General features: G+C 44.9%; 1 protein-coding gene across 1 annotated transcript; it reads right to left on the reverse strand.

The window, feature by feature from the left end:
- ANGPTL6 (angiopoietin like 6) lies at positions 1-26,264 on the reverse strand. Its single transcript, XM_087710942.1, has 7 exons — positions 25,860-26,264; positions 15,534-16,176; positions 10,474-10,660; positions 8,503-8,693; positions 6,798-7,068; positions 1,585-3,121; positions 1-1,543 (listed from the first exon to the last, which is right to left on the reverse strand). The coding sequence occupies exons 2-6, from the start codon at positions 16,107-16,109 to the stop codon at positions 2,928-2,930; spliced, it is 1,419 nt and encodes a 472-aa protein (XP_087567068.1). The 5' UTR covers positions 16,110-16,176; positions 25,860-26,264; the 3' UTR covers positions 1-1,543; positions 1,585-2,927.

A 26,264-nucleotide genomic window follows, 5' to 3' on the forward strand; every position in this document is an offset into this window, starting at 1 on the left:
ACCTAATATATACAATGCCTTACAATTGAGAGCATACTTCCTGATTTTAAAATTGAAAGCGTTAGTATGTCTCCTACTGTGCTGATCTTTTTTTTTTAATCAGTGATGAATGCACATAACAAATTGCAATGTATCTTTTGTTGCCCTGGTATATTAAAATGCAAATTAAAATATTTTTCATATGAAAATTGTCTGATTTCACCAACCAATACAGTATCCTTAGTATTAGTCTAAGATCAATCAGAAGTTGCCTGCTATATCACCTGAGAGGGGGTGTTGAGAAGCTCACAGTATCTTGAGCGCAACCATTCTCTTGCAGTTACTAAGTGGAACAGCAATTCTTTAAGAATCCTAAGGGTTGGTTTGAAGAGACAAATGTCCCAGATTCCGTTGCAGGCATTTTCATATGGCAGCTGAAGTGGATATGTCCTTGGATATGATTATTCTACACCATCATGCTCCTATTTATAAAACTCAGTGCCTCTGTGAAAGGTAAGGATGACTACTGTGTTTGTGGTGCAATCAGAACATTGCATGTGTTGAAGTTGTTTTAACGCAAACCAAAGATGCCTTTTAAAAAACAAGTTTACATCCTATTCTTATGCATGCCAGTGCTGTGTGTGAGGGAATTTAAGGTGGTTGCGATAAGTGTCGTCGGCATCTTCATATCCGGTCACATGGGCGGCAAGCCACTCCCATCCGGTCACATGGGTGGCAAGCCACTCCCACAAAGGAGGCCACACCCACAGAGTAGGTTCGAACAATTTTTGAAACCCACCACTGATGTGTAGGATCTCTGCAGGAGACTCCAGGGATCCTCACTCCCTCAGAATAGGCATTGTATGCTAGATGTCCAAGTTCTAATATAAAACACTTCGATCTGGACTCAATTGTATGCATAACATAGTTGTATGCCTTGACCTCATTCTTACTAGGGGAGAGCTGAGATGAAGACTTGCAGAGGGAAGTTCATTGTAGGGTGACACACAGATCTGCCTTAGAGTCCCTTATTTTTGCTACAGCTTTGTGATTGGACCCCCTGAACGGAAGGAACTGTCCCTGTGCTTCTTTTGAGTAGCTGTTAAGCCATTGCACCTTTTAATGGAACAAAGATCTAGGAGGAGTTAAAAGGATCCTTGAAAAAACAAGTGGACAAGTCAGTGTTATCCATAATAAATTCATCTGGCCTTCATTTGCAGGATTTGTGTTTGCATGTTTTTATGTTCAGGATTTTATTTTCTTTGAAATAGAATTTTAATCTGAGCAGGCAAGGGAAATAGAATATGAGCCACATGAAATGATAAAAGATCCAGCAGAGTTAATAAAAGGGTTCCACCACAAAACCGCTGTAGACTAAAGCGCGCTCGATGAAAGCGCGTACGTGACGTCATCACAGCGCGACGAAAACAGCACGCTGTGAGCGGTAAACTTAAAATTAACGCGTAAATCTAAACCTAACCCCCCCAAAACTTAACCCTAAACCTAACCCTATACCTAACCCTTAACCTAACGCTAAACCTAACGCTAACCCTTAATCCTAAACCTAACCCTAACGCTTAATGTAACCTAAACCTAACCCTTAACCTAACCCTAACCCTAAACCTAACCCTTACCTTTATGTGAATCGGCTTGCTTTAAAAGCGCTTTTTAAAGCGCCCTTTTTTCTCCGCGGTCGTATTTGTCGCGCTGCTGATGACATCATGTACGCACTTTAATCGGGTGCGCTTTAGTGGACCGCGGTTTTGTCGTGCCACGAATAAAAGCACCCTTGAAAAATAAACCCTGGGATGACAATATATTTTCCAGGAAGTAAGACAGTGACCCAAGCAATCTCCACTTCATTGCTGGGTGAAGACCAGTTTTACTTCCGGTTTCTATCTGTAAAAACTGGTCAGGAAGACCAGCTCTTAATGTCCAAAAGTGTACAGAGCATGCAGGAAAGTTGGAAATGACTTGCATTCTCATTGCAAGACCCCAGTTGAAGCCAGATTGGAGCACTTGAGTGAATTTCGCCTTGCACAATGCCAGGATAAGGATGAAGGTGCATTTTCAAAGCTATGTCCCCCACGTGCACTTAAACACAGGAGAAACTTGCCCTGGGAACATTTTTTCGTGCCCTACCTTTTCAACTCTACCTTGTGCGTAAGTCAAAATCTAAGTTGTCTTTTCGTGTTCTGGTGATGAAAATATTTTTCTTTTACCCTGACACTTTCCAAGTATCGTTTTTTTTTAAAAAAATCAATTCAAAGGTGGGTGACGAGAACTATATCAGGAAAAAGCCGAAAATATTTTTCAAATGTGATTCTTTCACTTCTGCAGAATGTTGTTTTCTGCCACATGGGGTCTCAATATACTTTTTCTTTCTTTCTTTTTTTGGTCAGATTTCAAGGACTTTTGAATGGTTTAAAGTCCTACTTCGAGCTGAGATGGCGCAGTGGTTAAATGCAGCACTGCAGGCTACTTCAGCTGACTGCAGTTCTGCAGTTCCGCTGTTCAAATCTCACCGTCTCAGGGTTGACTCAGCCTTCCATCCTTCCGAGGTGGGTGAAATGAGGACCCGGATTGTTGTTGGGGGCGATATGCTGACTCTGTAAACCGCTTAGAGAGGGCTGAAAGCCCTATGAAGCGGTATATAAGTCTAACTGCTATTGCTATTGAGATATCTTTGGCATTTTTCTTCTTTTGATGAAAGATAAAAGCAATACTTTTTATGGAAGCTGCAAAATGGCTGAGACGCAAGAATCTGGGAAGCACAAGGCTCTCAGCCAATCTGTGTATTGCATAGACAAGTTAAAGATGTTTCTCCTGAGGTCAGCTAATAAAAAAAAGGCACTGTGTGTTTCCAGAGTTCAGTGAATTCTTTTGTAAAGTACATCCATCTGGATTTCGGTCTGCTTTGTCATCTTTTCAGCGGATAAGAAGGGAGCTTAGCTGCCTTGTGTAGACCGGATCATCATTACTACCTTACGGATGGAGTAGGCACCACCACGAAACTCTGCCCAGTAGACTCCATCCTGATAACGGCTTCGGTAATGACCCCCTTTGTACCAGATGCCATTGAGATTGGAATGGGCACACATATTGTACCACCAGCCACCTTTCTGGTAATGGGCACAGTTCCCTAGGCAGAAAGAATAGGGGTTTAGGTTTATTGACATTTGTATGCCGCCCACTCCCTAGGGACTCTGGGCGGCTTACAGAGAAGACAAGGGGACATCTAAGATTAAAAATAAAGTACAATTTTTAAAAATTACACATCATGCATACTGCTTAGAGTGGGGCTGGATAATAACAGCCCCAGGCCTGCCGGAACAGCCAGGTCTTCGTAGCTTTACGGAAGGCCGGAAGGGTAGTAAGGGTCCGGATCTCTACGGGGAGATCATTCCATAGGGCCGGAGCAGCAACAGAGAAGGCCCTCCCCCGGGGAGCCGCCAACCGACATTGACCGGCCGATGGCACCCAGAGGAGGCCCAATCTGTGCAATGTTATCGGTTTTTGGGAGGTAAATGGCAGGAGGGGGAGGGCAGGGGGGGGGAGGAGATCAAACCATGAATTAAGATGCCATAAATTTTTGGTAACTTAGAGCAAAACTGGGAAGCCACTGTGTCACATAGAACTTAATTGATGCGCCTTGGCCTAATTGAAATTACTTTTGAAGGTAACACATTCAAACATCAAGCAAATCCAGCAAATGTTAGGGAAGGAAGGAGGGAATAACTGGTTTTTGGCCCTGCCTTCCACTGGCTTCAGCCCAATCTAGTGTTAGCATGTAATGCAATCTCTAAAAAAAATAATACAGAAAATATTGCCTTTCCTTAGCAGGGAAAGGCTGCTCACAATCTCTTAAGACCTTCAAAGGCTTCTATCCATGCTTATCTTTAGTAAGCAATTGCTAAACCGGTAGGATCCCACCCCTGGTGCAGTGTGTTTCTTTCTAGTTTTGCAGCATTTGGAATGAACATAACTTCAATTATTGGAAGGGGGGGGAGGGAGAAAGAGTTAGAACCAACTTTGCAATGGGTGAAGACAAATGAGACAGAGAGAAAAATAATCAATCAAAAGTGAAATCCTTTAAACCAGGCTCCCTTCTAGAAATCTGAGGCAGAATTAAGCAAGTTTACTAATGCTGCAGAAATATTAATCTGCTTCAGAGGTGGGTTCCTACCAGTTCGCACCTATTCGGTAGAACCGGTTCGTCAAATCTACCGAACCGGTTAGAAGAGGTTCCACCAGTGGACCCGGAAAGCAGGCCACACCTACAGAAGAGGTTCCAAAAATTTTTTGAAACCCACCACTGGTCCTTGGATATGATTATTCTACACCATCATGCTCATATTTATAAAACTCAGTGCCTCTGTGAAAGGTAAGGATGACTACTGCGTTTGTGGTGCAATCAGAACATTGCGTGTGTTGAAGTTGTTTTAACACAAACAAAAGATGCCTTTTAAAAAACAAGTTTACATCCTATTCTTATGCACGCCAGGGCTGTGTGTGAGGTAATTTAAGGTGGTTCTGACAAGTGTCGTCGGCATCTTCATATCCGGTCACATAGGTGGCAAGCCACTCCCATCCGGTCACATGGGTGGCAAGCCACTCCCACAAAGGAGGCCACACCCACAGAGTAGGTTCGAACAATTTTTGAAACCCACCACTGATCTGCTTCCCACCTAAGTTCTCCTTTAATGTCTTGTGAACTGCACATTCTAGACACTCAGTATTCTTTTATGTAGCACAATTCTTGCTCTTCCCCCTCCACAACAAATTGGAAAATAAGAGCCAACACTACCTTTCAAAGACATTAATAAAACCAATTGACCCGACTGAAAGCTAATATGATATACCTTGGGCCAGAATACACGTCAGCTGCTAAATCATAAAACAGACAAGGGTTTTATTTTGCAGCCATTCTGCCTCCAATAGAAAATTCTGTCTAGGCAATTTTGTGCTAGCTTGCTATTTCTATCTCGGTTTTTTCCTATTATGGTTCAGATAAATTACAACATAAAGTCTTCAAGAGGAAAAGACAGATTAGTTGCATGGGGCCTTTTGAGTCTTCTTCCTGGAAATCTTTGATTTTCCAGAAATAAATTGGAAAAAAAAAAGTTTTGTCTCCTAAAAATGAAAGTTTCTGCTGAGGCAGCATACCTAATCATAATGCATTTTGCAGGAGAATAGAAGCCTCCAAGTCTCCTTGATGTACACAAGACAACATATGAATTTTATAGGTCAAAATATTTTAAACTGGCTGAAATCTGACTATAAATGTAATCATGGTCTTGGGACCAGTTTCATCTCTTACTACATTTAACAATCTGGGCTTTTTTTGAATTAAAGATATGAAAAACACATACACTTATTGTGTCATTTTGGAAAAACAAAGCTAACCCTTTAACCATTCTCTTCAGAGACGGAACAATCATCTTTCACAATACTCCATCCTTACGATCTGCACATGTTGATTTAGCTTAGGAATCCATGAGGTGAAGTGAGTGCCATATTTTGGCCACAAATTTATATTGCTGATTCTAGATCAGTGGTGGGTTTCAAAAACATTTTGGAACCTCTTCTGTAGGTGTGGCCTGCTTTCCGGGTCCACTGGTGGAACCTCTTCTAACCGGTTCGGTAGATTTGACGAACCGGTTCTACCGAATAGGTGCGAACTGGTAGGAACCCACCTCTGTTCTAGATGGTATAGTTCTGCCTCCGCGTCCCATCACAATGGCTTTCTCCTGCTTTACCATCATGTGGAAGCAACCAGCGGGATGCCCCCTTGGCCAGCAGGTTCTGATAGCTGCCTCAGCCCAGCTGGCTGATGTTGAGCTGGAGCTTTCCTCGCAGTTTTCACGAGGAAACAAATAGAAGGCTCCCACCCATCAATCTGCGCTCCAAGGAGAATGAAAGGGATTCAAATACAATGTGCATAAACTCTTCTCTATACAATCCATGGTGACATCAGAGGTGGGTTCCTACCAGTTCGCACCTATTCGGTAGAACCGGTTCGTCAAATCTACCGAACCGGTTAGAAGAGGTTCCCGTGACCCGTCAAAACCGCGGACCACAAAAGCGCGATCGACAAAATCGCGCATTTGACGTCATCACAGCGCGACGAAAAAGATCGAAAAATTGAAATAAAAATTAATAAAAATTAAATTACAGCAAGCCGATTCACATAAAGGTAAGGGTTAGGTTTAGGGTTAGGGTTAAGGTTAGGTTAAGGGTTAGGGTTAGCTTTAGAGCATTAGCGTTACGTTTAGCATTAGGTTAAGGGTTAGCGCGTTACGTTTTTCGTTAGGTTAAGGGTTAGGTTTAGGGTTAGGTTAAGGGTTAGGTTTAGGGTTAGGTTTGGGGGGGTTAGGGTAAGGTTTTCGCTTTATTTTTACATTTTTCGATCTTTTTCGTCGCGCTGTGATGATGTCACATACGCGCTTTTGTCGACCGCGATTTTGTCGTCCGCGGTTTTGTGGTGGAACCAAGGTTCCACCAGTGGACCCGGAAAGCAGGCCACACCTACAGAAGAGGGTCCAAACATTTTTGAAACCCACCACTGGGTGACATCCACAAGGCTCCTTTCTCCTATTTTCCTCACAACACTGAGGTGATTTGGGCTGAGAAAGAATAACTGGCCCAAGTCACCGAGCTAGATTTCCTGGCTCTTGGAAGATTGTAACTTAAGCCTTCTGGTTTCCAGTCCACCTCCTTAAACATTACACCAAACTATTTGTTATATCAATAGTCCTTCCTGCTCAGTTTTTGATGCGTCCTTCCAGCAGTTTCTGTCAGCAATTATGCCCTCTTACCTGAGTAAGCATCGTGGTCATGATCAAGGGTGCTGAACTGTCGGCCATTGTGCCAGGAGAGAGAGTCTCCAGCACTGCCTTGATATTTTCCCAGCTGTAGCCGATAGAAATCACTCTCGGGCTCCAGAGCAAAGGTACTGTATTCAGCCTGTACCTGTCGCCCACTCCAGTCTTCCATTAATATACGCAGCATGTATGAGCCCTGGTGGGTCAGCAAGTGAATGGATTCCAGGCCCAGCCAGTGCTCCCCTTCCAGGTTTCCAAAACCATTCTAAGAAAAACACAGCAAGCAAATGATTAGCAACGTGCCATTAATAGCAATAGCAATAGCAGTTAGACTTATATACCGCTTCATAGGGCTTTCAGCCCTCTCTAAGCGGTTTACAGAGTCAGCATATCGCCCCCCACAGTCTGGGTCCTCATTTCACCTACCTCGGAAGGATGGAAGGCTGAGTTAACCTTGAGCCGGTGAGATTAGAACCGCTGAACTGCAGATAACAGTCAGCTGTAGTGACCTTCAGTACTGCACCCTAACCACTGCGCCACCTCGGCTCTAGGGCAGATGACTCTCTCTGGAGTACATCTGTAGTGGGAAATTAGGAATTTCACTCACAGAACATGCACTCGTACAATGCCAGGTCAATATCCAGATCTCCTGGCATTTCTGGAACCATCAGGATGCTTAAGAGAACATCCCTATGTCTCTGGTATGCTACTAAGGCAAAATGTGTATCTTTGTCTTAATGTGTTTTGTGTACCATGATATTTGTGTACCCTATGGAACGATCTCCCCGTGGAGATCCGGACCCTTACTACTCTTCCGGCCTCCCGCAAAGCGATTAAGATCTGGCTGTTCCGGCAGGCCTAGGGCTATTGATTTATCCAGCCCCATTCTAAGCTATACGAATGTTGTGAAATTTTAATGTCTGTTCTTTTTAATTTTTATATAACAATAGTAATAGCAATAGCAGTTAGACTTATATACCGCTTCATAGGGCTTTCAGCCCTCTCTAGGCGGTTTACAGAGTCAGCATATTGCCCCCACAGTCTGGGTCCTCATTTTACCCACCTCGGAAGGATGGAAGGCTGAGTCAACCCTGAGCCGGTGAGATTTGAACAGCCGAACTGCAGAACTGCAGTCAGCTGAAGTAGCCTGCAGTGCTGCATTTAACCACTGCGCCACCTCGGCTCTGTGTTCCCCCTTCCTGCTTTTATCTGTAAGCCGCCCTGAGTCTCTCGAGAGTGGGCGGCATACAAATCCTAATAAATCGAAATCGAAACCGAAAGCTTAACATTATGGAAGAATCCATTCATTAAGGCTTTCTCAAGATCTAAAGTACAAACAATCTTAGCTTGGATAACCCAATTCCTTCTCATGGAAGATAAATATAAATTTATAACCATTTTTCTATAACGCTAACCAGGTCCCAAAGTCTTCTGCTTTGAGGTTCGTGATTGCTATTTATAACCATCCACTGAAGTTCAGTTTATGAACCTGCCTCCTAGCTTCATCATGTATAGCTCTTCATCCTCAGCCTTGCTGTGTGACTTCAGCTCTCTAATGCTAACTTCAAGTAAGCATGCATCCTGCGATTCTCTCCACCCAACTGTAACCCACAATTTGATTCTCTCCACCCAACTGTAACCCACAATCCACCTCACAGCTCCTCCCTTTGTGCGGGCACCAGGAGCCACATCCTCCAACCTTGTAATGCTGCCAAGTGGTAAAGAAATTGACGGATCCATCCTGGCGCCGCTGAATGACTGTCCAACCACCTCCATCATATTCCTGGTCACACCAGACCTGGATGATACCCTGGGCATGAGCTGGTTGTAGCATGATGATGCCAGTGGATTGCCCATCCTGTTGAGCTGCTTGGCAGTCAGACCAAGGCCCTGCCCAGGAAACAAAATAAAGCTTATTCCAGAGTGACTGATGCTGTTGTGGCTTCTAGAAAAACACTACATTTTGGTCTAAGGCAGTGGTTCCCAAACTTGGCGACTTTAAGACTTGTGGACTTCAACTCCCAGAATTCTCCAGCCAGCAGAAGTCCACAAGTCTTAAAGTCACCAAGTTTGGGAACCACTGGTCTAAGGAACCACTGTTGATATTTTGCTTTGTGGCAGGCATGCTTTTAACCATAAACCACATTTTCCGTAGAAAGACAGAGGGAATGTCTTCCTGCACTAAGGGCCTCCTATATACTAGGAAGCCATGCTCTGGCAGTTAGGTCCTTGTCAGTTTTGAAAGCCTACCAACAAATCATTGGTTTCTCTTAGCAAATACTATTTGATGCTTAGCCAGGCTAGAACATCAGATCAAGAGCTTAGGTCTCCAAGATGGAAAGGATGGGATGTAGTTTCAATGTAGACTGCAATCTTTTTTTTTTTTTTAATTTGGTTCTGGTCAACAGATGCTTTGTGGAAGAAGCAGGAGGCCCCATGAATAAGTAAGGGTGAACAGTATTGGGTGGGGAGAGGCTATAAAGCCAACACTCTGCATTGAGAGTATGAATACTTCTTCTAAACTATAATAAGCTATTCATGGTGGTTTATAATTGTACTTCAACTTTCAAAACCAAACTAATACATCTGCGGAATGGAACATCCCTTAGTCGGCAGTCTAAACGTATGCTAGGAATAGCATGAAACACTTGCAGTTTATATTTTGGGCCAGGGGATAAGGCAGTGCTGAGAAAAGGGGCAAATTGTTTACAAGATAAAGAAGACTTGGAATGTCTATGCTTTGTCTGGCATGAACATCCCAAGAATTCTACATGTTAATCTGTATTTCACACAGATAAGTAACATTAAACTGTTCCTGGACTGCTTTACTTCAAATTATGGGTGGAGTCAGGGCCGGATTTTCCTATAGGCTAACTAGGCTTCAGCCTAGGGCCTCAAGGTCAAGAGGGGCCTACATTCAAATTGTTAGCAAAATTAAAATTACACTATTCTAAAAACAGGGAACACTAAAACACTGAACCGAAAATAAGGAGAAATTCTACGCATATGACTAAGAAACAAACATAAAAATGTATTGGTTAAGATCGTTCCAGCGCCGCGGCAGTTGGGGAGCCCGCCCACGTTCCCGGCACTGGCGGTCGGCCGAGAGGCGCAGCCGCTCCCAGTAGTCGCCCCGTCGACGCGGAGCCCACCAGCGGCCAGGCAAGTGAGGGCAAGGGGGCCGAGCCGGGCAGCTGAGCGCAGCAAGGGAGGCGGCTGGCCTCGCTGCCTTTGCCGCAGAGCAGAGCCGCCCACCGTCGGGAGGCCAGCTATATATATTGATATATATTGATATATATCACAGTAATGATGTATTTTATTGTCTCTCATGTAATTTACAAACTTAAAAATGGGAGGTGAAAAGGCCTCATAAGTGGAATAGCCTAGGGCCTCTTTTCATCTAAATCCGGCCCTGGGTGGAGTAACTGTATAGCTGAACCCTACAGAAAATGAAACATAAATCATCATGCCAATATCATATAGAAATGTAACTCAGATTTCTCTCACTGGTGGGTGGAGAGGAAATAAAGGAACACTGCACTATCCACTTTAGGAATAGATTATTACCTCCCCATTTGGGTTACCTAGGATCTGGTCACTTCCCCCCCATGGCAACAGACTGCTAAGCACAACTTTAGCTGTGTCTTTTGGCAGTTGTATGCTCCCTCACCTGTAGATTTGGTGGGCCCAATAGCAGGGAGCAGAGGAGTGTCATCCAGTGGAGAGGGAGCCTTGTCCGACCAGTGTTGAGCAGATGCTGTCTGGTCTCGCTGGATATCATTGATGGTGTCAATGTGGGCTCTGCTTTCATTGGAGGTGCTCGCAGGGTTGTGGGGTACCACTGGTGCCAAAGGTGGCTGTGTGAAGAGGAGGGGCAATCTCATGAGAGAGACCGCTTGAGAGACCGCCTACTGCCAATCACCTCCACTCGACCTATTAGATCCCATAGATTAGGCCTCCTCCGAGTCCCATCTGCCGGTCAATGTCGACTGGCAACCACGCGGAGGAGAGCCTTCTCGGTGGCAGCTCCGACCCTATGGAACGATCTCCCCGTGGAGATTCGTACCCTCACCACCCTCCAGACCTTCCGCACAGCCCTCAAAATCTGGCTATCCCGTCAGGTCTGGGGCTAAAGACTGTAACCCACCCGAATGGTATGAATGTTGTGTTTTTTAATGACGTACTGTCCTACGTGTTAAATGTTTGTTCCCCCCCCCCTTTTCGAGTTGTAAGCCGCCCTGAGTCCCCCCAGGGAAAAGGGCGGCATATAAATAAACTTCTCAAATCTCAAATCTCAAATCTCATGCCAACAATCATATCCTCAAGGAGCAACATCCAATTTAGATCATCTCATCTGAACTCTAAAACTCTTCCAGTTATGATTTTTTTTGGGGGGGGGGGGAAATGGATGACTCATGGATAAGGCAGACTTGCTGTTTGCTGCCTATGACATAACCAGTTACAGAGAGCAACCCAAATCTTTTCGATTTGTGGGGGAAGGTGGGGCTACAATACATGTATAGAAGTCCATCCTTCCTTCGTCTGGTGCTCTCCAAAAGACATTCGGAAAGCATGACATTGGTGAAGGCTAGTTTTTTGAAGAAACCAAAAGGTCCCCCCAACCATACAGCAGTGCTTTTGAAGAACATTATGCCCCCATAGCAGTGGTGGGTTTCAAAATTTTGAGAACCTATTCTGTAGGTGTGGCCTGTTTTGTGGGGGTGGCTCGGTGGTCATGTGACTGGGTGGGCGTGGCTTGGTGGGCATGTGACTGGGTGGGCGTGGCCAACTTGGAAAATGCAGTGAAACTCACTTAACAATGCTCTTGCTTAGCAACCAAAATTTGGGGCTCAATTGTCGTCATAAGTTCTCTTTCTTTCTCTCTCTCTCTCTCTCTCTCTCTCTCTCTCTCTCTCTCTCTCTCTCTCTCTCTCTCTCTCTCTCTCACACACACACACACACACACACACACACACACTTTCTTTCCTTCCTTCCTTCCCTTTGTCTCTCTCCCCCTCTTTCTTTCTTTCTTTCTTTCTTTCTTTCTTTCTTTCTTTCTTTCTTTCTTTCTTTCTTTCTTTCTTTCTTCTGTCTCTCCCACTTCTTTTTTCTTTCTCTTTCTATCTTTGTCTCTTTTTTCTCTCACTCTCCCTCCATTCCTTCCTTCCTTCCTTCCTTCCTTCCTTCCTTCCTTCCTTCCTTTCTTGTATGTATCTCTTCCTTTCCTGTGTGTATCTCTCCCCCTTCCTTCCTTCCTTTGGAACAGGTTCCAAAAGGTACGCTAAATTTCACGAGCCGGTTCTGGCGTACCGGTGCGAACCAGGAGAAACCCACCCCTGCCCCATAGAATAGCTGTGTATATTTTGTTTCTAAACAATATTTAAGTAGATGATTAAAATGAAAGCAAGATGCTAGATCTGAAGTGTGGAGGGGGAAGTCTTCTGCTCATCCCACGCTGGTGGTCTGAAAACAGATTAACTTGGAATGCTGAAAATGTGGGTGGTGCAAATCACATCGGCTTTCACCCTGTGATTACTGTCACACAGGTTTCCTGTGGGTTCATAGGAGTTGATGGATAACACAGTGTAACAACGTCTTTGGGTTTCCGGATGGGGGTAATTTATTAAGAAAACATATCAAGGCTAATGGCACCAATTTGTTTAGTCTCTCTCAGCCTAGCCCTGGAAGCAGAATTTACATTTAGCTATCTCGGTTTCAGTGTTTGCTTCCAGTAATGCTGCCACATGGTTTTTAAATTGCAGGGAGAATCAAGTATCGTAGTCTTAAGTTTTCTCTAAATGCATGTACTGCTTGCAGGCAATAATGTTATTTTAACAGAAATCTCCACACAGTCATTTTGAATTGTTCAGGAAATAAGGAAAGGGCAAATCATATGCTGGCCAGCGTGCATTCACTGTCAATCCAGAGAAAGATTTCTGCCTTGGATCTGACATGTCTTTCCTTTTATCTTCTTCAATCCCTCCAATCGGTTGAGTAGAAAAAACTCCTCTCTTTTTGGAACTTCAGTGAGTCCAATGGTATCCATGGCAGAGGATCCTTCCTACCAGTTCGGACAGTTTCTGCCAAGTAGGTAGTAACTCGGCTGGCCACGCCCTCGAACCAGTTCTATCAGTGGCACCATTGGCGCCGCCATCTTGTTTTTTGCTTATGCGAATGCGCAGAAGTAATTTTTTACTACTACACATCAAGTGCACATAGCGCGCGTCAAGCATGCACACGAAGCACATCCCTGAGCAAACCAGCAGTAACAGAAGCCGGAACCAACCCCTGATCCATGGGTGGCTGGAGTCAAAACCAGCAAGAATGGTGGATGGTGCATTGTACTGCAAGCCTCTGTTCCTTCTGAATCGGTACATGACACACTTGCAAAAGATAGCAGTTTTAACTGTGATGCTCCATCTCCTATTTTGTTGATTTGACACTAGCAAAATTGCCAAGTAAAAACTTTCAGATGTCATCCCTTTATCAGTTTCCTTGGAATTGTTGTCAGACACAGAATCTTCAGTAACATAACACTACCCAGTCCTATATAAGTTGATTAGCCTTGATTAATCTTTATTAAAACAACATATCCAGCGTTTCCCAACCTATGGAGATACCAATTAGCTTTGGGAAACCTTTCCCAACTTTTAAGACTGGACTTCAATTCCCGGAATTCCCCAACAAGTTGGAAACTGAACTCCACAAATCTTAAAAGTTGCCAAGATTAAAAAAGTCTGATCTAAATGCAACTTATTTTTAGATTCTTCCAGCCCTTACACTTCGTCCACCAAAATTATCTTTCTAGTTCTTTCCAGATTTCTTTCTGGTATTCTAAAAACTCTGTAAAGGCAGCTCAACAGCCCTTTCTTCTCCTGTGAGAAAGTGGGAAACTAAACTATCCATTCACTATATGAACAACCAGTAGGCTGCTGTGACTGAATGCAGGCTGTCACAATTACCATTTTAGTTCCTCTGAGCCTGGACTTATAGAATCAAAAGCAATAGCAATAGCAGTTAGACTTATATACCGCTTCATAGGGCTTTCAGCCCTCTCTAAGCGGTTTACAGAGTCAGCATATCGCCCCCACAGTCTGGGTCCTCATTTCACTCACCTCAGAAGGATGGAAGGCTGAGTCAACCTTGAGCCAGTGAGATTAGAACCACTGAACTGCAGTTAGCAGTCAGCTGAAGTGGCTGCAGTGCTGCACTCTAACCACTGCACCACCTCGGCTCTTAGCCCACCCAAATGTTCAGCAGGTAACAACATGGGAATTATTTTATAATTGGTTAAACGACAGATATTGACCTTAGAGGAATGGAATGAGGTGAAATATGGTCTACATGAGAAAGAAAAACAGATGAGTAAATACCTTGATGATTGTATATGATTTGAAATTGCATTTTAAAATGACATGTTACATTAATGACATGGAAAAAGATGTTGTACTGAACATACACAAGAAACCAGCTGATGCCTTACCCTGTTTTTCCGAAAATAAGACCTCCCTGAATAATTAGCCCAATCAGGCTTTTGAGCTCATGTGCTAAAATAAGCCATCCCCTGAAACTAAACCCTCCCCGAAAATATTGCAACACAACAGCAGCCATGAGGTGACCACGCTCTCCTCCTCCTGCACCTGAAAAATAATAAGACTTCTCCGAAAATAAAGCCAAGTGCTTATTTTGTGAGTGAAAAGAAAATAAGACCCTGTCTTATTTTCGGGGAAACACAGTAATAATTAAAAGGGATAAACAAATAACAAACCAAGAAATAATTTTCCAATATTGGTTTTACAAAAGAGGCTTATTAAAGCTATGGAGAAGTTTTCTGAAAAGAGATAAACAAACAAATAAATAAGATTCAAGCCTTAGGACATTATGTAACAGGACTAAAGTTCAAGAGTGTTAAAAGTAAAAGGAAGGATTATAAAGTTGATTTTTTGATCAAGGTTAAAATAGATCTGTTGTTAACCCCTAATGGATTTTGCTGACATCAGGGCTGAAACGATGCGATTTTATGGATTCGCTAATTTTTCATGGAGAAAGTACGATTTTAGAAAATTCCAGTTTCAGAAGAAAAAAAAAACCAGCTGCTATTATTCTCATAATCCTGAAACCGTGCTTCTTTCTACTCTGCCTACCCTCTTGTCCTCCCTCTGGTTCCTGAGTCCCGGTTCCCTCTGATATCGGGTGTATCTAGGTACACCCATGTTACACCTATCCTCCGCGAGCTGCACTGGCTTCCCATCGGTCTCCGAACACACTTCAAGGTGCTGGTTATTACCTTACATGGCTTGGGACCTGGATATCTGCGGGACCGCCTCCTGCCACATATCTCCCAACGACCCATAAGATCTCACAGGCTGGGCCTCCTTCGGGTACCGTCGACCAGGCAATGCCGGTTGGCGACTACTCGGGGGGAGGACTTTCTCTGTAGCTGCCCCGGCCCTGTGGAATGATCTACCCGCAGAGATCCGGACCCTTCCCACTCTCTCGGCCTTCCGGAAAGCCGTTAAAACGTGGCTGTTCCAGCAGGCCTGGGGCTGTTGACCCCAAAATATGGTCCAGCCCCATTTAGAACGGAGTGCCTGGTCTACTGTTTTTAAATATATCTTTTCTTTCTCTGTATTTTTTTTTAATTTATTTCTGTACTGTAAGCCGCCTGGAGTCCTACGGGATTGGGCGGCATATAAATGTTATTAAACTTGCAAACTTGCAAACCAGTACCTGTGGGGGCATCTCCCTGCCTGCTCTTCCTTGCTGGCACTCTCTCTCTAGGCGGCTGATGAGGGCACTCTGATTGTTGACAAGGACTGCCAAAGCATTGTACTTCCCCTCCAGTTGACGATAACTGGCCGCCACGCGTGCGGCCTCAGCAGAAGCATTGGCTACCCGCCATTCAAGCTGAGTGGTCTGCACTGGTCGTTCTCGGCGTTGAAGGATCTCGTGAAGCAGCTGAGTGTAGAGCTGGGTCACCCGGGCATTCACATTGCGGCTTTCCTTACGTAATGCCTTGACCTCGGTCACCATAGCCCCATCCACCTCCACCAGTCGCCGTAGTTCATCCATTTGGGCCTTCTGCCGGCTCAGCTGGACATGGAGCTCTTCCACCTCACTACGATTGAGACCTGGAGGTTCAGCGGGAGGACGTACACTGCTCCAGCACACTGCTCCTGTGAACTTCTGCTGGGGCAAGATGAAGGTGTAGGTACATCTTGGTCCAGTGATTGGTTCAGGACCTGAGAGAATTGGCCTGGCCAGGCTCAGTAACAGCAGCACCGACACGGAGGACCGAGGCTCCATATTTGTGGGAAAAGAGGCAAAAGCCGTCAGCAGGGTGGATCGGAAACAAGTCCTCCTCTCAGAAGGCCTACAAAGCAGAGGATGAACAGCTTCAAATCCAATAAGGCCTTAGCAGCAAAGAATGCACAATAAATAGCAATAGCAATAGCAGTTAGACTTATATACCGCTTCACAGGGCTTTCAGCCCTCTCTAAGCGGTTTACAGAGTCAGCATATCACCCCCCACAGTCTGGGTCCTCATTTCACCCACCTCGAAAGGATGGAAGGCTGAGTCAACCTTGAGCTGGTGAGATTTGAACCGCCGAACTGCAGATAACAGTTAGCTGAAGTGGCCTGCAATCCTGCACCCTAACCACTGCGCCACCTGCTTACACAAATGATATAAAACTTGCATTGGGCTTTTTTGTTATCGTAACTCATGAGAGGAGAAAACTTAGGAGAGGGCTGTTCCAGGTTCGCCTGGGTTTGGACAATCCTCTAGCAAAGATTCTGCGCGGTTCGGCAAACCCCCAAATCCCACTCCTGGCTGGGCCCACTCACCCCTCCTCTCCCAGGAGTCTCCACGAGGCCTGTTTTGGATGCCAGGTAAGTGCAGAACTCGCACGGAGGCTTCGGGAGAGCAAAAAAATGGGCCTCCCGGAGGCTCTAGAAAGCTGTTTTCACCCTCCCGGAGGCTCAAGGAAAACCTCCAGAGTCCGGGGATGGCAAAAAATGGGTCTCCCGCCATGGTGGAGGAGGCCGATTAGGTCACGCCCACCACACCCATGCACACCCAGCAACCGGGCAGAGAACCCGTTGCTAAAATTTTTGAAGTCCACCCCTGAGAAAACTACACTTTGCAAGTCAGTATTTGGAGCCAACTGAAAACAAAACTGATATAAGTCTCACACGTGAGATGGCTCAGTTTCTCAGACATCTCTCTTCTGGGAGTGAGAAGCAACGAAGACAGAAACCAGGGTGTTCCCATCTTACAAACTTCACAACTGGCATACCGCCAGTTTAGGTTCGGATTAACAATTGCAATGGGGTTTGAGAAGGAAGGAGAGCAAGAGATAAACCCTGGACAGATGAAGCTTCCAGTTCCTGTATAAACAGAGTTCCACTCCCAGGCCCCTTGGGCAGTTCCATCTGGATTTCATCACAGCTTCTTTAACCCCCCCACCCCCCAACCGCTTCTCCCTGTCCCTGTTCTCATGCTGGCTTTTAAGAGCAGAAGAAGAGATTAAAATAGCTGCGGGCAATTATTGTTAGCAGTGGGAGATCCGGAACCAGCCAACATGATTACTTTCAGACAAGTTGGTTAAGGAAGGACAGAAAATCACTACACCGTCTTCCAGTCTCTGTCAGCCAGCTAGTGCATAAAATTTATTTTTTATTTATTTGTTTGTTTGTTTATTTCATCAAGCATGAATTGGATAACAGATATAAGTATAATCGTGATTATGAATACGTGAAATGAATACGAATACAAGGGAATATTAGAACAGGAACGGTAGGCACACTGGTGCACTTACTCAGTTAGTTACTTAGTTACTCAGTAGAGAGTTACTCAGGAGTAAGTCTGAATGGAGTAAAAGGACATGAGATTCTTGCAAAACTCGGGAAATCCTTGTAGGTATTAAAATTTTACTTTGAACAAAAAAGACTCAAAGAAGAACATAAGGTCCTTGCAAGCCTAGCCGTGAGAGCTGGCAATTATTAACACATAAGGACCAGTGGGAATCTCCCATTTGCCAAATAATTTCATTTCAAGCAAATCATTCTATTTTTTCCGAGACACGCCTTGCAAGAGATCAGATACAAGCCAGTTACAGCTGAAATCCCATGCACCTGCTCTCCAAGCCACATTTAATTAGCCACGCATTGCACAATAAGAGCCAAAAATATGTATCTACACTTAATGCGTATCACCTTCAGTTGTTTTTAAACGTCAGTTGGAAAGGGACTGATCACTATTAAGTTTATGTCTGCAACAGATTTTTAACATACCTTTCTTAAGCGGCCTTGAGGAGGATACTTTCTCTGAAACCCATATAGGTAGTCCTTGACTTACAACCATACATTTAGTGACTGTCCAAAGTTACAACAGCACTGAAATAAGTGACATGATGTTTTTCATGCTTACCTGTTCTCACCCCCCCTTCTCCGCTCGTTCAAAGACAACAGGTAGACAGACTTAAAAGGAAATAACTTTATCAGTCCTCGGCTCAGACTGGCTGCGAGCCCAAAATAAACATAAATAAAGTCTCTGGCAAGAAGATAACAGAATGCAAAAACAAAGATCTCTTACGGCAGAACCAGGTGTTCAGGAAGAAAGCAAATCACTTCTCCAAGTGTGTCTTTGAATCAGGGTTACAGAGAGCAAATCACTTATCCAAGTGCCTCTCACAAACAAACCACGACCGATGAACGATGAACCACGAACGAACGATGAACGTTGACTTCTGCAACCAGGGCATGGCACCACCCGTCTTTTTATCTCCAGAAGACGCCACTAACGAGCCCCAGCTGCATTGTTATTCCTGCATCCCGACTCAACTCACAGCAAACTTCTGCAACACTTACCCTTGCCAACTGGCATGTCTTTATGACCGCTGCATTGTCTTGAGGCCAAATGACCACCATCTGTAACCTTTCTAGTTGGTTCCTGGCATGCAAAGTGAATGGGGGGAAGCCAGATTCACTTAACAACTGTGGCAAAAAAAAATGGGGCAAAACTCCCTTAGCAACTGTCTTGTTTAGCAACTGAAATCAACTGTGGTCATAAGTCGAGGGCTACCTGTATTGCTTAGAGGAAAGTTGCTCTATTGGTGCCGTTGACCAATATTCTTCCATCAAATATCAGAGAAGGATTTCCCCCCCACCCTCTTTCAAGATTGCAGCACAGGAGGAAAAGCATCGAATTCCGGCCCTTCCCCTAATACACCTCTTATCTCTAATCAGTTAGCATTCAATAATCGGAATGCCGGTCATCAGTTGGCATTCATTTGATAGTATTTGCATTCATTTGATAGTATTTGCATGGAAACATTATCTTATACATTAAGACAATGTATACCTTAAAGTGGAAGATGCATTTAATATTACACCATTTGGCAGTTTTTCTTGAAATGCGGTCCTAGGATCTCTCAAGGGGTTCTCATGTCCTCTCAGAGGTCTGAGAAATCAAAAATTTACGCCAGCCTACATTGAAAAATAATAAACATTAAAATTCCATCAAGCACTAGTGGTAGCAGTGGGGGGATTCAAATAATTTAACAATCAGTTCTCTGCCATAATGACCAGCTGGGTAGGCAGAGCTCGGTAGTCATGTGACAATGGGGCTGTGGCCAACTCATGACGATGGGTGCTTCGCCTTAGCTGTGACAATGTAATAAGATTCACTTAACAACTGTGAAATGCGAAAAGATCCCATATAGCCACCTTGGTTGCGTCCGCTGAGTCCCGCCCAGCCGCCCTGTTTAAGATAACCCGCTCCCTATTAAATAAAAGGGAGGCGGGGGAACCCTTACAGGGCAGAGCTGAGGATTATGCCCAATTCTTAGCGGACAAAATTGCTCGGTTTCGGTCGGACTTGGACTCCACCCCTGCAGTTCCAGCCGAGGCACAAGAGGATCAGATGGAACACCTCTGGGTTGAGTTTCAGGATGTTACCCCCGGGGATGTGGACAAGGCCATGAGGGCTGTGAATGCCTCCACCTGCGTACTGGACCCGTGTCCCTCATGGCTGGTTACCAGCAGCAGTGAGGTGACACGAGGCTGGATCCAGGCGGTCGTGACCGCCTCTCTTCGGGAGGGGAACTTCCCCGCCGCACTGAAAGCGGCGGTGGTGAGACCCCTCCTAAAGAAGCCATCTTTGGATCCAGCTGTCCTTAATAACTATCGTCCAGTCTCCAACCTTCCCTTTCTTGGGAAGGTTGTTGAGAAGGTGGTGGCCTTTCAGCTCCAGCGGTCCTTGGAGGAAGCAAACTATCTCGACCCCTTCCAGTCAGGCTTCAGACCCGGTTACAGCACTGAAACCGCTTTGGTCGCATTGACTGATGATCTATGGAGAGCCAGAGATGGAGGACATTCCTCCATCCTGGTTCTCCTTGACCTCTCAGCGGCTTTCGATACCATCGACCATGGTATCCTTCTGCGACGACTGCGGGAGGTGGGGGTGGGAGGCACCGTGTTGCGGTGGTTCTCTTCCTACCTCTCGGACAGGTCGCAGTCGGTGTTAGTGGGGGGGCAGAGATCGTCCCCTAGGCCCCTAACATATGGGGTGCCTCAGGGCTCGGTCTTATCCCCCCTACTATTCAACATCTACATGAAACCGCTGGGAGAGATCATCCGCAGGCACGGGATTAGATACCATCAATATGCGGACGATACTCAACTGTATCTGTCCGCCCCGTGCCAACTCAATGAAGCGGCAGACGTGATGAGCCGGGGTCTGGAGGCGGTTATGGACTGGATGAGGGCTAACAAGCTTGTGCTCAACCCAGAAAAGACCGAGTGGCTGTTGTGTTTCCCTCCCAAGGATTCCACCAATATTCCATCTCTCAGGCTGGGGGGCCAAACTCTATACCCCTCAGAGAGGGTCCGCAACTTGGGAGTCCTCCTAGATCCACAGCTATCATTCGACCACCATTTGACGGCTGTGGCTAGGGGGGCATTCGCCCAGGTACGCCTGGTGCGCCAGTTGCGACCCTACCTGAATCGGGAGGCACTCACAACAGTCACTCGGGCCCTCGTGACCTCTAGGCTGGAATACTGCAATGTGCTCTACATGGGGCTGCCCTTGAAGAGCATCCGGCGTCTTCAGCTAGTGCAGAACGCAGCCGCGCGAGCGATAGTGGGTGCACCGCGGTTCACCCACATTACACCTATCCTCCGCGAGCTGCGCTGGCTACCTGTCGACTTCCGGATGCGCTTCAAGGTGCTGTTAATCACCCATAAAGCCCTACATGGTAGTGGATCTGGATACTTGAGAGACCGCCTTCTGCCAATTACCTCCCTGCGACCAATAAGATCACACAGATTGGGCCTCCTCCGTATTCCATCGGCCAGCCAGTGTCGGCTGGCAACTACAAGGAGGAGGGCCTTCTCAGTAGTCGCCCCGACCCTTTGGAACGAACTCCCCGTGGAGATTCGTACCCTCACCACCGTCCAGGCCTTCCGCACAGCCTTGAAGAACTGGCTAGCCCGTCAGGCCTGGGGATGAAGATAGTTGCCCCCCCCCGAATGATGAATGCATGTTGGTTACTGTTTTTATTATATGTGTCTTTGTTATTGTCTGTATTTCCCCTTCCCCGATTTTATGTGAGCCGCCCTGAGTCCCCTCAGGGAAAAGGGCGGCCTACAAATCTCAATAAAATCACAAAAATCACAAAATCACAAATAAGGGTTAACCGGAGAGGCAGTTTCTGTAAGCAGGGCAATAAATATTAGGCTAGAAACAACACCAGAATGTTTCCTTCCTGCCTTCCTTACAGGATTAGCCCTGTAAAGTGGAAAAAAATAAAAGATTTCTTCCAACAATTGGTTCTCTGAACTACTTCGAAAGTTACCAACCGGTTCTCCCAAATAGGTGCGAACTGGCTGAATCCCACCACTGATATAGAGTATCATTTTCTTGGAACTGAATTTTTCCTTCTCCTTCCAAGATTTTACATGGGATGACTTTAAGTAAAGGCACATCTTAAACATCTACTAATGCAGTTAAAGGCAGTGGGTTTGAAACTAGGAGACTTTTTGATTTAATTTGCCTTAGGCATGAATCCAACTACTTTTGGGCCAACCATTTTCTCTCAACCCTATGAAAAAGGCAATGGAAAACTAATTACACTATGTTGGGACTCAACATCATCTTAAATAAGGTTCAGTGTAAAATCTTTCTTTAAAAAAAACATCATCATTATGACAATGAAGTCTGTATAGTGGATAGTATCTGGAGATAACAGAATGTAAAAGAAAAGGATTAATAATTAATAATGGGAAACTATTCTTGAAATTCTGGATGATTGGTGACATTATGGTTAATTGAAAATATCAATGTAAATTATTCTTTGTTCCAATCTTCGCTTTTCCTCCTTAGAGATAGGTGATACTATAATACTTTAAAGACTTATTGTTATTTGATAGATAATTATGAATTGAAGGAAATAAGGATTGTTACAAATGAAAGAATATGAATGGCAATTTGAACACATAATGCTCAATGACAGTGAAACATTCAGTTTATGTTTAATGTAAACCAGTGATGTTAACCCTGAGTTTAAGAATTTCATGCACAAAAACTTGTAATAGCAATAGCAATAGCAGTTAGACTTATATACCGCTTCATAGGGCTTTCAGCCCTCTCTAAGCGGTTTACAGAGTCAGCATAACGCCCCCACAGTCTGGGTCCTCATTTCACCCACCTCGGAAGGATGGAAGGCTGAGTCAAGCTTGAGCCGGTGAGATTTGAACCGCTGAACTGCAGGTGACAGTCAGCTGAATTGGCTTGCAGTACTGCACCCTAACCACTGCGCCATCTTGGTTCAGTATAACCAAACGACATGCTTGATGATATGGAGGAAAATTGTTCTTTTTTCTTCTCTTGCTTTGTTTTGTATGTGTTGTTTTGTTTAAAAAGAATAAAAATATATCTAAATATAAAGAATGTAAAAGAAAAAAAAATAGCAATAGCAATAGCAATAGCAGTAGACTTATATACTGCTTCATAGGGCTTTCAGCCCTCTCTAAGCGGTTTACAGAGAGTCAGCATATTGCCCCCAACAATCCGGGTCCTCATTTTACCCACCTCGGAAGGATGGAAGGCTGAGTCAACCCTGAGCCGGTGAGATTTGAACCGCTGAACTGCTGATCTAGCAGTAGCCTGCAGTGCTGCATTTAACCACTGCGCCACCTCGGCGCAGACAAATAGCAAACCTCAAAGACCTGCAAAATAAAATTATTGCACCAATAGTAACAGGGGCCTGGGGTGGAACCCCAAAACTCCCAGAGCACCACTTGAATACCATCCACATTGACAAAATCACCAATCAGTCAATGGCAAGTGGGGGTTCTTGGAACAGCTTAACCTCCTGTGACAAGACCCTTAACAACGTCAAGCAACAGAATCTGCCTATCCAGGGTCCTTGTAAAGGACTTGATAGGTGGATAAAAATGCCAAATACAGTCTGAGTGTCTAGCTAACTTCTGCAATGAACCATAATACAGGTTGTTCTCTACTTACAACAGTTCACTTAATGACCTTTCAAAGTTACAGCACTGAAAAAACCCGACAGGACCATTTTTCACATTTATGACCGTTGCAGCATTCCCACGATCACATGTTCCAAATTCCAACAATTGGAAACTGACTCATATTTATGACGGTTGCAGATTCCCAGCATCACGTGATCAACTTTTGTCACTTTCTGGCAAGCAAAGTCAATGGGGAGACCAGGTTCACTTAACGACCATGTTACTAATTTAACAAATGCAGTGATTCACCTAACAAATGTGCAAGAAAAGTCATACATAGAAGGGGAAAAAGCTCACTTAACAAGTTTCTCACAGCAACATAAATTTTGGACTCAGTCGGGGTCATAAGTTGAGGACAATCTTTATTACCCGCACATCAAAAAAAAAGTCTATCTATCAATTGCAAAAGACTATACTATACTCTTAGATTTTGCACAGATACGACGCTGATGCATTACAACATCTTAGGTTCTTGGAAAGAATTTGATGAATATTAGCTAAAGAATTGGCAGCTGTGACTTCACATTGTTATGAACAGATAATAATAATAATAATTTATTATGCATATCTGCCTTCCATTATGCATGTGAGAAATTCTCTTTCACATACTTATAAAAATGAACTGACCAAACTCTAAACAGACCCACAAATGCTACCCAGGGGAAATTTATTTTATTTTATTATTGTACTAGCAAATTGTTTTCAACTCTAGGAATCCCACAGATTTTTATGCTGTCTAATAGCTTAGTGGTTCTCAACCTTTTCTTCACCACACACCCCTTGGCAGACCCCCTGTGATGACATCACAGCCCCCCAGGAGTCTGCAGATCACAGGTGGGACAACTACTGCAATAAAACTTATATCCTGCCTCTTCTTAGGCATCTAGGTACCTCTAGATAAAAGATAGACTATATAAAACAAAGATTCTAACCATCAAAATAAAACCCATTGTATTGGCCACACGATAGTCCACCTTGGATTGGCTGCATCCATTTGGTTCACCGACAAATGCACGCACGACAAATGCACGGCGAGAAAACCGCAATGTTGAAATCGCACCCACACCCACGTGCCGACAACAGCGCGCCGACAAAAGCGTGCCATCAACAAACAACGCGAAAACAACGTAATAACCCTATCCCTATTCCTATCCCTAACCTAACCCTAACCCTAACCCTAACCTAACCCTAATGCTAACCCTAAACCTAATCCTAATCCTAGCCCTAGCCCTAGCCGTAGCCCCAGCCCCAGCCCTAGCCCTAGCCCTAGCCCCAGCCCCAGCCCCAGCCCCAGCCCCAACCCCAACCCCAACCCCAACCCTAACCCTAACCCTAACCCTAACCCTAACCCTAACCCTAACCTTAACCCTAACCCTAACCCTTATCTTAACCGTAATTGCGCTTTTGTGGGTGCGCTGTTGTGGGCACGATTTTGACATTGTGGTTTTCTCGCCGCGGTTTTGTCAGCACGCTTTTGTTGGGCGCGCATTTGTCGGGTCACGCGTCCATTTAACTTGCATCTTCAGCCCTGAATCCCTGAAGGAAATGTCTTGAGATCTTCCAGAAACAGCAACATAACTTCACCGATATGCAATTAGGATAGATGGGTAGGTAGGTAGAATTCCCCAGTGAACGGTCTGCCATTGAGAAGGTCAGATTCCTGACTCTCTCTCCCCTTTGACCTTTCCTGAAAGATGGTTTCTCAGTCTGTATCCCTCAAACTGTCTTTTACACATGGGCAGACACTGCCTGGCTCAGGTAGAAATGTTGATATTGGTTCAATATTTTACTGTCATTTGAATTCCTACTTCTGAACGGAGAATTGAGCCTGTAGGATGTAAGACTGGGGAGAAGCAATCAACACTATCACCAATCTGCCACAGTGGTAGGTTCCTACTGGTTCGGCTGAACTGGTAGTAGCTTGGCGGCCTGGGTGGCTGGAACTGGCAGCGGTTCTCCCGGCGTTGCCACAGGCGCACCATAGGCGTCACTGTAGACACCGCCATCTTGGTTTTTTTGCTTTTGCGCATGTGCGGAACAATTTTAGTTGACGGCCCATGCGTGTGCGCGTGTCTCTGGCGGAACCCACCCCTGGTCCGCCACCAACGTGACATGAGACAACCCCATATGAGCAATGCCATGGAAGGAAGTGCAAGCAAGGAGACTTTCAAGAATTGAGTCTACCTGGGCATTGGTTGGGTATGGAAAGCTAATTCCCTACTAATTATTTTCATGTTACTCAATTCCATTTTGTCGTGAAGATTAAACAGCGATGCACACACACCCCACCACCGATATTTATAAACCGAATGGATTATTTCCTGCATAGACACACTGCTCCTTGTACACAAAGCTTCTCCAAACCAAAAGTCAAAAGGAATTTAAAAAAATAGCCCACATTAATAACCTTGTTCTATATATAGATTAGAATTGGCAGGGTTTTTTCTGAAACTGCTAGAGAAGGACTTGTGTGTAACTTGTCCTCTCGGTCTATTATTCAATGTCCCACTGTCTTACCTGCATGCTGGTCACCTCCGCATTCAAAACAATAATCCAGCTCTTTCGTTGTGTTAACCCATGTTCTTTGCTGAAGCAATGACACGAACCCTCAAATCCTAGACTTCAACCTCTCAGCAGATCCCGTCTGTCTCTCACGTCAAGCGTCCTGCCAGCGCCAGGAAAAAGTGTTAAATTCCTTCTGCTGCGCACTGCAGACCATCAGGATATGATTTCCAGCTTCCTCTTAAGGCAGTCATAGGACTGTTTATAATAAGAATTAAAGGCACGGAGTGTGCTCCCTTCCCCTTGCTGCTCTCCAGATAGTTTGTCGAATTAACCCTTTTTCTGCATTCACACGATATTCTGAATTGGGAAGCAGGCAAATGGGCTGGGTTTTCACAACTTTTTCACTCTCACACCAGT

Source organism: Thamnophis sirtalis, unplaced genomic scaffold (genome assembly GCF_051295495.1).
Source record: "Thamnophis sirtalis isolate CommonGarterSnake01/CBP01778 unplaced genomic scaffold, rThaSir2_p1.2 scaffold_3, whole genome shotgun sequence".
Classification (NCBI taxonomy): Eukaryota; Metazoa; Chordata; class Lepidosauria; order Squamata; family Natricidae; genus Thamnophis; species Thamnophis sirtalis.

Excerpts from the sequence above, each read along its gene's own strand:
- ANGPTL6 (XM_087710942.1), bottom strand. The coding sequence starts at position 16,109 with ATGGAGCCTCGGTCCTCCGTGTCGGTGCTGCTGTTACTGAGCCTGGCC. Across the intron at positions 10,661-15,533 it reads GCAGGGAGATGCCCCCACAG|CCACCTTTGGCACCAGTGGT; the intron begins GTACTGGTTTGC and ends CTCTTCACACAG. Across the intron at positions 8,694-10,473 it reads TGGGCCCACCAAATCTACAG|GGCCTTGGTCTGACTGCCAA; the intron begins GTGAGGGAGCAT and ends TTTCCTGGGCAG.